The sequence below is a fragment of the Triticum aestivum genome, chromosome 6D (genome assembly GCF_018294505.1).
Source record: "Triticum aestivum cultivar Chinese Spring chromosome 6D, IWGSC CS RefSeq v2.1, whole genome shotgun sequence".
Classification (NCBI taxonomy): domain Eukaryota; kingdom Viridiplantae; phylum Streptophyta; class Magnoliopsida; order Poales; family Poaceae; genus Triticum; species Triticum aestivum.
This window is the reverse complement of record NC_057811.1, coordinates 303,781,463-303,794,981: the sequence shown is the minus strand read 5'-3', so window position 1 is coordinate 303,794,981 and position 13,519 is coordinate 303,781,463. Positions and strand designations below refer to the sequence as shown.

Genomic DNA, 13,519 nt, shown 5'->3' with positions numbered 1-13,519 from the left:
GCATTGCAAGACCTGAAGAGATACATTTCCTCTACACCGATACTAGTTGCCCCTAAACCACAAGAGCCATTGCTGTTGTATCTGGCGGCGACGAATCAAGTGGTCAGCGTCGCGCTAGTAGAGCAGAGGGAGATTGACGAAGAGGCAGTGGCGACGGAAGGACCGGTGGATGGCAAGTCAGAGATTCCCCTGGCGGGGCCTGGTGCCGGCAAGGCAAGACCCCCGGCAGAGTCTGACGCCATCAGGACGGAGCCCGTGCAGCCAAGTGGAGTGGTGCAGAAGAAGAAGATGATGCAGCACCCGGTTTACTTTGTCAGCTCCCTCTTGCAGGGGGCCAGGTCGAGGTACTCGGTGTGCAGAAATTGCTCTTCGGCCTCCTTATGGCCTCGAGGAAGCTGCGTCATTACTTCCAAGCCCACGAGCTCACTATCGTCACCCGCCTCCCGTTGCAACGGATACTGCACAACCCAGACGCAACCGGAAGGATTGTGGAGTGGGCCTTGGAGTTGTCGAGCTTTGGGTTGAAGTTTGAAAGTACTTGGACAATCCACAGTAGAGTCCTGGCAGAGTTCATTGCAGAATGGACCTCAACACCTGATGAAGAGATCTAGGAGACCACTCTCCCCGGCAAGGAAACAGCTCGCGACTGGATTATGTACTTTGATGGAGCTTTCTTGCTGCAAGGCACCGGTGCTGGTGTGCTGCTCGTCGCGCCCACCGGAGAGCACCTCAAGTATGTAATCTAGATGCACTTTCCCAGGGAGATGTCCACCAACAACACTGCTGAGTACTTGGGGTTGCTTGCCGGTCTCAGGATCGCGGTAGACCTCGGAGTTAAAAAGCCCATCGTCAGGGGTGATTCGCAGCTTCTCGTCAGACAAGTCAACAAAGATTATCAGAGCCCGTTGATGGAGGCCTACGTAGATGAGGTGAGGAAGCTGGAGGAGCGCTTTGACGGTATACAAGCGGAGCATGTTCCCCGAGCGGAGAATGACATCGCCGCTTACCTGTCAAAGCGTGCTGCATTCAAGCTACCTGTGGAACCAGGTACCTTTTTGCTTCGGTTAACTCAACCATCCGTCGAACCATCAACGGAGCAGAACAAGCGGAGGAAATCAGGCCCCGGCAAGTACTTTCCCGCTGAGCCCCCAGGGGCCGCCGGCAAGGGTGTTGCCGTGGACTCTGAGCCTGCGGAGGATCGATCGACTCTGGCAAGCCGTCAAGCCCTGGCCGTGGAGACGGCCGCCCCCATGGAAGAAGAGATGCCCTTAGTCCTTGCCGTCGAGCCCAAGGCTCCGGCATGGGCACAACATACCGTCCGATTCCTCCAAACAGGGGAGCTTCCTGAGGAGCAGGAAGAAGCGGAGAAAGTAGCCCGTCGGTCTGCTATGTATTAGTTCGTCGATGACGTCCTGTACAGGAAGAGATCGAACGGTGTGAAATTGAAGTGCATTCCCCGGGAGGAAGGACTGGAGCTGTTGGCGGAGATACACGGAGGCATATGTGGCTCCCACATAGGGTCGAGGGCCCTTGCGGGCAAGGCGTTCCGGCAGGGTTTCTTCTGGCCCACTGCCCTCCAGGATGCAACGGCACTAGTAACCAAGTGTGAAGCGTGTCAGTTCCATTCCAAGAAGCTACATCAACCAGCTCAAGCCCTTCAAACAATCCCTCTCTCCTGGCCATTTTCGTTCTGGGGGATCGACATACTGGGCCCCTTCCCCCGTGCTGTCGGGGGCTTTGAGTACTTTTACATTGCAATCGGCAAGTTCACAAAGTGGCCGAAGGTGGAAGCAGTGAGGAAGGTGACAGCACAGTCAGCCGTCAAGTTCTTCAAGGGACTAGTCTGCCGTTTCGGTGTGCCCAACAGAGTCATCACCGACAACGGCACGCAGCTCACAAGCCACACCTTCATGAAATACATCCAAGACCTCGACAACAAGGTCTGTTTCGCTTCCATGGCACACCCACGGAGTAACGGCCAGGCAGAGAGGGCAAATGCTGAAGTGTTGCGTGGCCTGAGGACAAAGACTTTTGACAGGCTGCACAAGAGCGGAAGGCGCTGGATTGATGAGTTGCCGGCGGTTCTTTGGTCGATCAGGACGACGCCAAATCGAGCCACCGGCCAGACACCCTTTGCCCTGTTATACGGGGCAGAAGCAGTTCTCCCCACGGAACTCATGTACGGGTCACCTCGAGTGCCCGCTTACGATGAGCTTGAGCAAGAGCAATTGCGGCAAGATGACGCAACACTCCTTGAGGAAGATCGTCTTCGGGCGGCTATGAGAGTAGCACGCTACTAGCAAGCCTTGCGCCGCTACCATAGCCGCAAGGTTCATGCCCGAAGCTTTGAGGAAGGCGACCTTGTTCTTCAGCGCGTTCAGTCGGCCAAGAATTCCAACAAGTTGACGCCGAAGTGGGAAGGCCCTTATCGGGTAATATGAGTCACTAGGCCTGGCGCAGTCCGCCTGGAGACCGAAGATGCTATTCCAGTGAGCAACTCCTGGAACATCGAACATCTACACAAGTTTTACCCATGAGGCGCGGCTTGCCGGGTCCCCTGGCAACCCACCTTTTGTACAAGCTTTGCCGACAAGGCATGTAACCCTCCGTACAAAGCCAGGCGCAGGCCCTGAGCATAAATAAATGAAGTGCTGGCGCCCTAAGTTATAGCATCCATGCTAGGTTGAGTCTCTCCCTCGGTTAGGATTGATAGTGCTTAGCAGCGACTAACCCCTAGCCTAGAGGTCGAGTGTGCGTCTTTCTGTCCTCTTTGGTTCGCAGGGCACGTGGACACTTCTCCTGAGGCGCTTAGAGGAAAGAGGACGGACTGGCGCTCTGGCCCCGGCAAGCCAAGACTGCCGGGGGCTGAAGACACAAGGATCCAACCACGACAAGCCAAGGTTGCCAGGGGCTGCGGCTTCAGATAAGTCTGCGATCCCCTGTAATGCACTTCCGTGTGGAACTGGGACATGTGAAACCTTGTGTATATTCTTAAAACCACCATGCTCCCCTTTTCCCGTACCCAAGAGTTATCCCCTGGGTCGGAACTTGGTCGTAGTCGCAGTGGCAAGAAAAATGAATGTGGGGCCTAACCCTACTTCACCCCTGCCTCCGCCAAGAGCGTGAGAATGGTCGAATGAAGTAGGGGAACGGCAAGGCCTGTTGCCGGGCGACAATGTTTATCTTAAAAATAACAAGGGCTCGTTCCTTGGCATGGGCCTCGCTCACGCACAAAGAACCCGGCAAGCACCCTTTTTGATTAAAAACGTCCCATACATGTACAGTTCGTACGGAATAAAGAACATGAGCAAGGGGTTTACAAGTTTTAAATCTAACAAGTGCCCGCAGGCTTACAAACTAAAGAGATGAGATGCCCGTAATCCCTTTCTTGTCCCTCTCCTCAGAAGGTGGGACAAGACAGCAGGAGGGCGAAAAGAGCGCCTAGGCAAGGTACGAGGAGCAGAAGGCACCAAGAGAACATCTTGCTGCCGGGAAAGGAGCTGGAAGACGAGGCAGCGGGCCTCCAATACGCGACGAAGGAGTCGGTGCCCGCGTACTCCGAGTTGACGGCCGCCACCCGCCTTCCTCGCCTTCTCCGGCCCTCCTACGCCAGCCGCCCAAGGAGACGATGGGGAGCATCCCGATGGAGAGCTTGACGAGGAAGGCCCTCGGCTGGGCGCGAGGCCGAGGGAGGGGCGACGCGGTCAGTCGAAGTCAGATTCGGCATCCTGCCGCTCGACTCCCTCGTCGTCGCTGTCGCTGTCCTCCTCGTCACTCCCGCTCGAGGAGGAATCTCCATCATCGGAGGAGCTCTCCACGCAGCACTTCAGGCGAGTTCCAAGATCTCCGAAGACCTTGATGCAGAGCAGGCCGCCCTCCATTAACTTGAAGTAGAGGACCAGCCCCGCCATCAGGCTGTGGATGTGAGCGAACGTCTTCCATCCACGACGGAGGTACATGACCTGAGGGGTGGGGAAGTCGGTGTCGACCCGCGTGCCGCCGTTCCCGCAGCCCCTCATGTGCAACCAGAGGGTTTGGGGCGGGTCACGCTCCATCTCCCGAGCAAACGGGGCGGGAAGGCGAAGACGACGACGTGGTGGCCGGCGCAGCATGATGAAGAACTCACAGGGCCGGTCCCTGACGTGGCCCTCCATCGGGAGGGGCACCGCCGGCGGAGGGAGGGAGGGGCACCGCCACGACGATGTCGGCCTCGCCCCCTTCCCCTTCCCCTCACGACCGGCTCCGCCGCCGCGAGCTCCTAGGAAGGGGAGACGCGCTGTTGAGCAGCCACCCTCGCCACCACTGCCGAAGGACCGGCGCCTCCTCCCGCCATGGCAGATGGAAGGAAGGGGCGGAGGAAGAAGGAAATGGATGATGGGAGAGTGTGGCATGCCGCCCCCTCCCCTTCTTATAAAGGGGCGGAGTCGGGGCTCGGCCGGCCCATTCAACCAATCCAGTCACCAGAGGTGCAGAGAATCAGGACCGACCCACTGCCCCAATCAGCGACGGCCCGGTTTCCCGCCTCCACCTCCTGCCACCTGCATGAAGGACACATGGCGGGCAGGTAGAACCGAGGGGACGGGTGAGGCGACCGTTCCCCACCACGTGATCGTGGGGCACGACGCCTTGAAGGCCACGACCCGGGTCCGCCCAAATCAATGAGCCGCGCCCCTGCGCCTCCCTTTTTCCTGGGGAAGGCGCGAGCCGCCCCGTCCCCATGATGTGACGCATGCGTGCGGGAATCGCCACACGCATGTCCCCCACATCACGCACACCCCTCCATGTCGCGCATTCAACGCGGGTCATGGGGAAGTGCAGTGGAGGAACAGATTACTGCGGTAAAATCCGCCCCACCTGCCCGCGCACCGTTCTGGGCCTGGCCCAACAACGAGTCACGCTTATGTGTGGCCCACACCCGGGGGCTCCTGTCGGTGTACAAAAGTAGGGGCTCTCCTTTTAACCCCTTCACTTGTGCACGGGCAGTCAGAGTCGCGCGCCGCGGCCGCACGTAGCAGGGCGAAGGAGGGAAGCCGGAGAGAAGCTGAAGCACAAGACGGTCGAGGCAACACCAAGACCAGAAACACCAAAGAGCAAGAGGGCGAGGTGGACTCCCCCGGCAAGATCCTTGTCGGGGCGGGCTCCGCGGCCCCGGCAAGAGCCTTGCCGGGGCAACCTGCCCAAACACCGGCCGAGCGAGCCACCCTTGAGCCCAAAGGTTCCAAGCACCGTCAACAACTGTACTGGAACTAGGGCTCGGGAGGCACCTCTGCGGTGGTATGCAGATCTTTGTCAAGATCATAAACACACAAGATCAGATGAGAACCAGAAGACGACGACCCTCGGCAAGATCCTTGCCGAGGAAAGCCACAAGACCCCCGGCAAGATCCTTGCCGGGGATGACTTCAACACCACGGCAAGGCCCTTGCTGAGGGCATCAGCGGGGCCACAGCCAGGCCCGCGTCGACCAAGACACCACCTCCGTCCCCAAGCAGCTCCTAGCTGAACCAGCTGGGCAGGCACCTGCGTGGCGACGGGCGGCTTCCGAGCCAACTCAGCAAGCACCTGCGTGGTGGTATGCAGATCTTCATGAAGATCCTACCACCATGCCACCTTAGCTGCCTGCCTGCCTACATGGCACTGCACACATCGCTGGCCTGGGCGCGTGTCGAAGCGAGGCGAGGCGGCAACGGGCGGGACGGGCTCCGTTCCCATCCTCGATAAAGCAAGGGGACACCTAAGCGATGCATTAAATGCGTCTTGTCCTGTAATGCGGGCGATAAGCTCGCACTACTGTAGGCCTTTCCACCTCCTGTGTGCCACTATGGCAGCCCCTTTCGACTATAAAAGGAGGCCCATGGCATACTCGAGAGGGATTCGGCTCTTTTGAACGACGCAGCCACGATAGCTAGTTCGAGAGCTCAAGAACTCTCTCAAATACACACCAAAGCAGGACTAGGGTATTACGCACCTTTGCGGCCCGAACCTGGGTAAACGATTCGGTGTTGACTGTTAATCCTGCTCTTCTCGCAACTGCGCACCCCGCCAACCGTAGTAGGGATTCTTGTGATCCCATAGGTGTCGTTTCCCACCGACAATGAGGAAGAAGAAAAGTTGCTGCCTTCTGTTTTTCTAGACTATAAGAGTATGGTAGGACATGATTTTATTGTTAAGAACAAGAAAAAGGAGCTTAAATACAGACTATTATTTGATAAAAATCACCCTGAGACTATTACTTTGCCTGCTCCTTCTTTGTTTAACTTATCTTCAGGCAAGTATCTTGTTCAACCGGAGGCATTACATGCCTACCAGAACCCCACATCAGTTACATAGCCAGAGCCGGAACCACAACTTGATCCTCCACGACAGTCTGTTTACCAGTGGGATCCGGAGGAAATTGCCAACCAGTGGCACCCTGCCGCTGCATCTCAGTACGACCCCAACTACAACTTTGGATATCCACCAGGCCAGCCGTGGCAATAGACCAACTTAGGCCAAAAGCCTAAGCTTGGGGAAGTACGTATTTCTCACCGACATTATATTTATGTTCACACACTCATGCTAGTTGTCGGAGCTCATACTTTTCATTGTATTATCCATGCTAGTTTATTTTCCTTTTTATGCTTTCTTCTTGTGTGTTTGAAAAACCTTAAGAAAAACAAAAAAATAGTTGTAGCTTTTAGCTAGTTCACTTCCATGCTTGTAGTAATAATTAAAAGAAAACCCAAAAAGATTTCTTGTTCTTCTTTTGCTTGTTGGGAGCTTTCCCGTGTAAATAGTTTTATTTCTTTTCTTTTCTTTGGGGGTCGATAGGGGTGACCATTATTAAAATGTTAAAGTGGCTCTCATATGCATTATTGTTGAATTAACCAAGAGCCCATATTGCCTTGTCTTCTCCTGTTTATTAAATGCTTGCAGATTCCAGCTTGGTCCAATGCATGTGCACTATTATTATTATCCACACCGTTCGGTCATGCAAGTGAAATGCAATAATGACGATATATGATGGACTGATTGAGATGAGAGAAGCTGGTATGAAGTCGACCTCTCTTGTTTTTGTAAATATGATTAGTTCATCGTTCCTGATTCAGCCTATTATGAATAAACATGTTTGCAATGACAATTAGAGATTATAGTTGCTTATGCCATGCTTAATTAGCTAGGAGTTTATAACGGTTTATCTTGTGTGCCAACATGCTATTAAAATGATTGTGATGTGGTATAGTAGAGTGGTATCCTCCTTTGAATGATTCGAGTGACTCGACTTGGCACATGTTCACACATGTAGTTGAAACAAAGTCAACATAGCCTCCACGATATTTATGTTCATGGTGGATTATATCCTACTCATGCTTGCACTCAATGTTTATTAATTTTAATGCATGTTCATGACTGTTGTCGCTCTCTAGCTTGTCGCTTCCCAGTCTTTTTCTAGCCTTCACTTGTACTAAGCGGGAATACTGCTTGTGCATCCACTTCCTTAAACCCCAAAGTTATTCCATATGAGTCCACCATACCTTTCTATATGCGGTATCTACCTGTCGTTCCAAGTAAATTTGTATGTGCCAAACTCTAAACCTTCAAATGAAATTCTGTTTTGTATGCTCGAATAGCTCATGTATCAACTAGGGCTGTCTGTATCTTCCATGCTAGGCGGGTTATTCTCAAGAGGGGTGGACTCCGCTCCTCACTCACGAGAAAATGGCTGGTCACCGGGATGCACAGTCCCATGCTCTAAGAAATATCAAATCAAAATAATTGCAAACAAAACTCCCCCAGGATTGTTGTTAGTTGGAGGCACCCGTTGTTTCGGACAAGCCATGGACTGATGTTTCTTGGTGGAGGGGGAGTATAAACTTTACCAATCTGTTTCGGAACCGCCTATAATGTGTGTAGCATGGAAGATATCGAGATCTCTCGGTTGTTATGTTGACAATAAAAGTATGCTGCTCAAAATATTATTTATCTCTACTTCAAAATCGAGCTCTGGCACCTCTATAAATCCCTGCTTCCCTCTGCGAAGGGCCTATCTATTTACTTTTATGTTGAGTCATCATCTTCTTATTAAAAAGCACCAGTTGGAGAGCACTGTTATCATTTGCATCCATTGCTATTAATTTATATTGAGTATGACTATGACTGGATCTCTTTTACTATGAATTACAATGTTTAGTCAGTCCTTTATCTTTAAAGGTGCTCTGCATTTATGTTTTGCGGTCTCAGAAAGGGCTAGCGAGATACCATCTTTTTATATCATATTATGATTGTTTTGAGAAAGTGTTGTCATCCGAGATTTATTATTATTGCTCGCTAGTTGATTATGCCATTGATATGAGTAAACACGAGACCTAAGTGTTATTGTGAATATGGTTAGTCATAATCCTTGCTGAAAACTTGAATGCTGGCTTTACATATTTACAACAACAAGAGCAAACAGAGTTTGTAAAAGTTTTCTTCATCACTTTCAGTTTATCAACTGAATTGCTTGAGGACAAGCAAAGGTTTAAGCTTGGGGGAGTTGATACATCTCTGTCGTATCTACTTTTCCAAACACTTTTGCCCTTGTTTTGGACTCTAACTTGCATGATTTGAATGGAACTAACCCGGACTGACGCTGTTTTCAGCAGAATTGCCATGGTGTTATTTTTGTGCAGAAACAAAAGTTCTCGGAATGACCTGAAACTTCACGAAGATTATTTTTGGAAATAATAAAAAATACTGGCGAAAGAATCAAGGCCAGGGGGCCCACACCCCGTCCACGAGGGTGGGAGGCGCGCCCACCCCCCTGGGGCGCGCCCCCTGCCTCATGGGCCCCCTAGTGCTCCACCGAGCTCAACTCCAACTCTATGTATACACGTTCGGGGAGAAAAAAATCTGAGAGAAGGATTCATCGCGTTTTCCGATACGGAGCCGCCGCCAAGCCCTAATCTCTCTCGGGAGGGCTGATCTAGAGTCCGTTCGGGGCTCCGGAGAGGGGGATCCGTCGCCATCGTCATCATCAACCATCCTCCATCACCAATTTCATGATGCTCACCACCGTGCGTGAGTAATTCCATCATAGGCTTGCTGCACGGTGATGGGTTTGATGAGATTTATCATGTAATCGAGTTAGTTTTGTTAGGGTTTGATCCCTAGTATCCACTATGTTCTGAGATTGATGTTGCTATGACTTTGCTATGCTTAATGCTTGTCACTAGGGCCCGAGTGCCTTCATTTCAGATCTGAACCTATTATGTTTTCAAGAATATATGTGAGTTCTAGATCCTATCTTGCAAGTCAATAGTCACCTACTATGTGTTATGATCCGGCAACCCCGAAGTGAAAATAATCGGGACCACTCCCGGTGATGACCGTAGTTTGAGGAGTTCATCTATTCACCATGTGTTAATGCTTTGGTCCAGTACTCTATTAAAAGGAGGCCTTAATATCCCTTAGTTTCCACTAGGACCCCACTGCCACAGGAGGGTAGGACAAAAGATGTCATGCAAGTTCTTTTCCATAAGCACGTATGACTATATTCGGAATACATGCCTACATTACATTGATGAATTGGAGCTAGTTCTGTGTCACCCTATGTTATGACTGTTGCATGAATAATCGCATCCGACATAATTCTCCATCACCGATCCAATGCCTACGAGCTTTTCACATATTGTTCTTCGCTTATTTACTTTTCTGTAGCCATTGTTACAATCACTACCAAACTATCACTGTTACTTTTGCTGCTGTTACGGCTACTTTGCTACTAAATACTTTGCTGCAGATATTAAGTTATCCAGGTGTGGTTGAATTGACAACTCAACTGCTAATACTTGAGAATATTCTTTGGCTCCCCTTGTGTCGAATCAATAAATTTGGGTTGAATACTCTACCCTCGAAAACTGTTGCGATCCCCTATACTTGTGGGTTATCACACTTCCATAAGATCAAGAAAATGGATAGGGTTACTATCAAAAGATAGCGGAATAGGAAAGAAAAATAGCATATTGCGCAAAAGCATCTACAAATTCAAAAGTTATGGCAATCATCTCTCCCAAGGCCAGTAATCTGCCCTGAAGAGCAAACAAATCTTTAGCAAAACATAATTATCCTAAATCATTACTGGTTTACTTTTGTGATAATCCTCTCTCTAATGTAGCATGCAGGACTATAATTTGTACTCCCTCTGTAAACTAATATAAGATGTTTTACATCACTAATCCCACTATTTCTTTGAAAGTGTTTGATAACTAATAGTCAATGCAGATAACAGTGGAAGGTGCAAGACTAATGAGAATGGGGCGAAGGTTTGTCGGTTTCATGCTGTATTTTACTTGCATTTGTTAATGGATAGATGGAAGAGGGGAAAGGCCTAAACTGTGTACTTATGCCCACTTTGCCGACAAAATCTTGGAAGATCCAAGTGTTGTCCTTTTTCTTGTAATCCTTCCAGCATTGAAGCACAGGCACATGGTCTCTAACAGCAATGTTGCGTTCAGTTGCAAATTTTGCAGCAAGAAGAGGCAACTTTGGCCTTATCTTTCTCTCTTGAATAATGAGTGGCATTTTGGACCTCCAAGCTCGACTCATCCTGTTGAGGCCTTTCCCCAAGTTTTTGCCCCTTTCAGATTGCTCCTCTACTAATTGCACACCTACATAAGGAACTAAGCTCGGATGATAGCCAAGACAATATGTTTGTGGCTGGATGGCAGCAGCAATCAAAGAGCAAATGGTAGTGATAAGAGGGGCTGATGATCTATGCATCAGTACATGATCTCACAAGCTTAAAGAGTTGACAGTAAGATAAACAAAATAACAATGGTAAGGAACATTTTCACAAGCATAAACAACTATGTGCAAGTAATATATTTTTACCAGTTTCTTTTCGTATTCAACGCAAGAAAAGTAACTACACATGGTTATATGGCATGCAGTTGCAAAACTAAGCAGATACTACATATGCAAAACAATAGCTAAGCCACATCTATTCAGAAGAAGTGCCCACAATGGTATTACATAGCAGTACCTGCAATGGTATATTATATTACATACCATAACCATGACATCATGGATATAAAAAATGAATGTTCACAAAAGTAAGCATATATGATTAAATTGCTAAATTCAGAATTTACACAGAGAGATGAAGTCAACAAGATCTGGAGTTAGGATTTAGATTAAGCATGTATGATTGAATTACTGAATTCAGGTTCTAAAATTTCATCTCATTGTTAAATGTAGATTACAGTCAATACCATAACAACTAAAGAGGCTGGTTATCATCACCTTCCTCATTCACCATCTGGTTGTGCTCATCAGGCTGGGCAACAAGATCACTTCCATTGGCCATAGAGGTGTTGTCATCATGATGGACGAGGTCACCATCTTCTAGAAAAAGGGAGTAAGTGAGAGTGCATTGATTATATAATATAATCTAATAGACAAGGATCCCTATTTGAAAAACATATAAATCTTCAATATTGGTTATTTATAACATGTGCAACATGAAATTAATTACAAAACTATATTACAACCATGAGGAAATAGATAGCATCTAGCTATTCCACTAAAACATGTCAAAAGACAGAATCATGAGCATGGTAACATACTAATAGGGAAAAAGTGCAATGAAACCAAATTATGGTTTAGATTAAGCATATATGATTGAATTGCTGGATTCAGATTCTAAAATCTCATCTCATGGCTAATCCCTACAGGTTTTTAAGAAGTATAGAAGTCAGTTCGGTAGCAAGTTGATTCTCATCACCTTTCTCATTCACCATATGGTTGTCCTCATCAGGCTGGGCATTGAGATCACTTCCATTGGACATACAGTTGTTGGCATCACGATGGACAAGGTCATCGTCTTCTAAAAGAGGCAGCGAGCGAGAGTGCATTGATCATACAATAAAAGCTAATAAATAGGGCTCACAATATGAAAACAATTTAGTATACAATATCGGTCATTTATAACATGTGCAACATGAAATTACTTATCAAAGGTCAATTTCCTGCCTTCATAAAGTGAACATCATTATTCAAGTGAATCCATTTAGTTTAGTTATTAATTTCATTGATCCTAAAAAAGGTCAAGATAGTAAAAAAAGAATATGGTAGTAGAACTTTCCTTCAACACCATGTTGTGTGTGGTCATTAAAGTTGCAAGCAGCTTCTTTGTTGTGGAGGGCACTAGCTACAGGAGAAATTGAACATTTAGTGTCTGACATCCCTTCTCTTTGAGTACTTGCATCAGCATCTTGTAATTGTTTTTTCTTTGACCTTGTAGTTCTAGTATTAGTTGGCAGGTCCGCATGAATTCTCTTAGTTGGTCAAGGCTTAATTCCACCAGGACCATCAGCAAGTCTTTTCAGACTAGTTTTTTGGCAAGCCTTCTTACATTCCTTGTGGCCCTGATAGAAATAAAAACATGAATCAATCAACAAAGCATGAAAAAAATTATGTTGCATTGCTAAAAAAGCAACATATGAATTTCTGGTACATAAATTTTACATAACTAGAAAATGCCTCGCGCGTTGCAGCAGAAATTTTTGTCGGACTTCTTTGAGACATATTTTAATGGTTATGCATAATATGGACTTCTTTGAGACATATTTATCAAAAAAATTCTTGGATTTTTATAGCGTAATATGCATCCAAATAACTGAATGGACATATATATGCATTATGTTAGTAATAGGTTTTCTTGTAGCTTGAACCCTTGGAACACATGATAGGTAAGAAAACCAAAGTTTTTATATCCAATTGTCGCATCTTGATTACTGCTACCTCTTGAGCACTGCGTTGGTTTTCCCTTGAAGAGGAAAGGGTTATGCAGTAAAGTAGCGTAAGTATTTCCCTCAGTTTTTGAGAACCACGGTATCAATCCAGTAGGAGACCACGCTCAAGTCCCACGCACCTACACAAACAAATAAGAACCTTGCAAACAACACGATAAAGGGGTTGTCAATCCCTTCACGTCCACTTGCAAAAGTGAGATCTGAAAGAGATGATAAGATAATATTTTTGGTATTTTTATGACAAAGATTAAAAGTAGAGAAAGCAAAATAAACGACGACAGAAATAGCTAGTTGACAGTAGATTAATATGATGGAAAATAGACCCCGGGGCCATAGGTTTCACTAGTGGCTTCTATCAAGATAGCATAAGTATTACGGTGGGTGAACGAATTATTGTTGAGCAATTGATAGAATTGAGCATAGTTATGAGAATATCTAGGTATGATCATGTATATAGGCATCAAGTCCGTGACAAGTAGACCGACTCCTGCCTGCATCTACTACTATTACTCCACACATCGACCGCTATCCAGCATGCATCTAGAGTATTAAGTTCATAAGAACGAAGTAATGCTTTAAGCAAGATGACATGATGTAGAGGGATAAACTCATGCAATATGATATAAACCCCATCTTTTTATCCTCGATGGCAACAATACAATACGTGTCGTTTCCCCTACTGTCACTGGGATCGAGCACCGCAAGATTGAACCCAAAGCTAAGAACTTCTCCCATTGCAAGAAAGA

At 47.6% G+C, this 13,519-nt stretch overlaps 1 protein-coding gene across 1 annotated transcript in view; it reads right to left on the bottom strand.

The window, feature by feature from the left end:
• LOC123142594 (uncharacterized) overlaps positions 1–11,873 on the bottom strand; it is a 144,256-nt gene extending 132,383 nt beyond the window's left edge. The window contains exons 1-3 of the mRNA XM_044561441.1: positions 11,744–11,873; positions 11,276–11,364; positions 10,412–10,677 (exon numbers count right to left, since the gene is read on the bottom strand). Of these exons, the coding sequence (XP_044417376.1) occupies positions 10,412–10,677; positions 11,276–11,364; positions 11,744–11,873 (485 nt within the window). The remainder of the gene's footprint in view (positions 1–10,411; positions 10,678–11,275; positions 11,365–11,743) is intronic.
• Between the last annotated feature and the right edge of the window lie 1,646 nt (positions 11,874–13,519).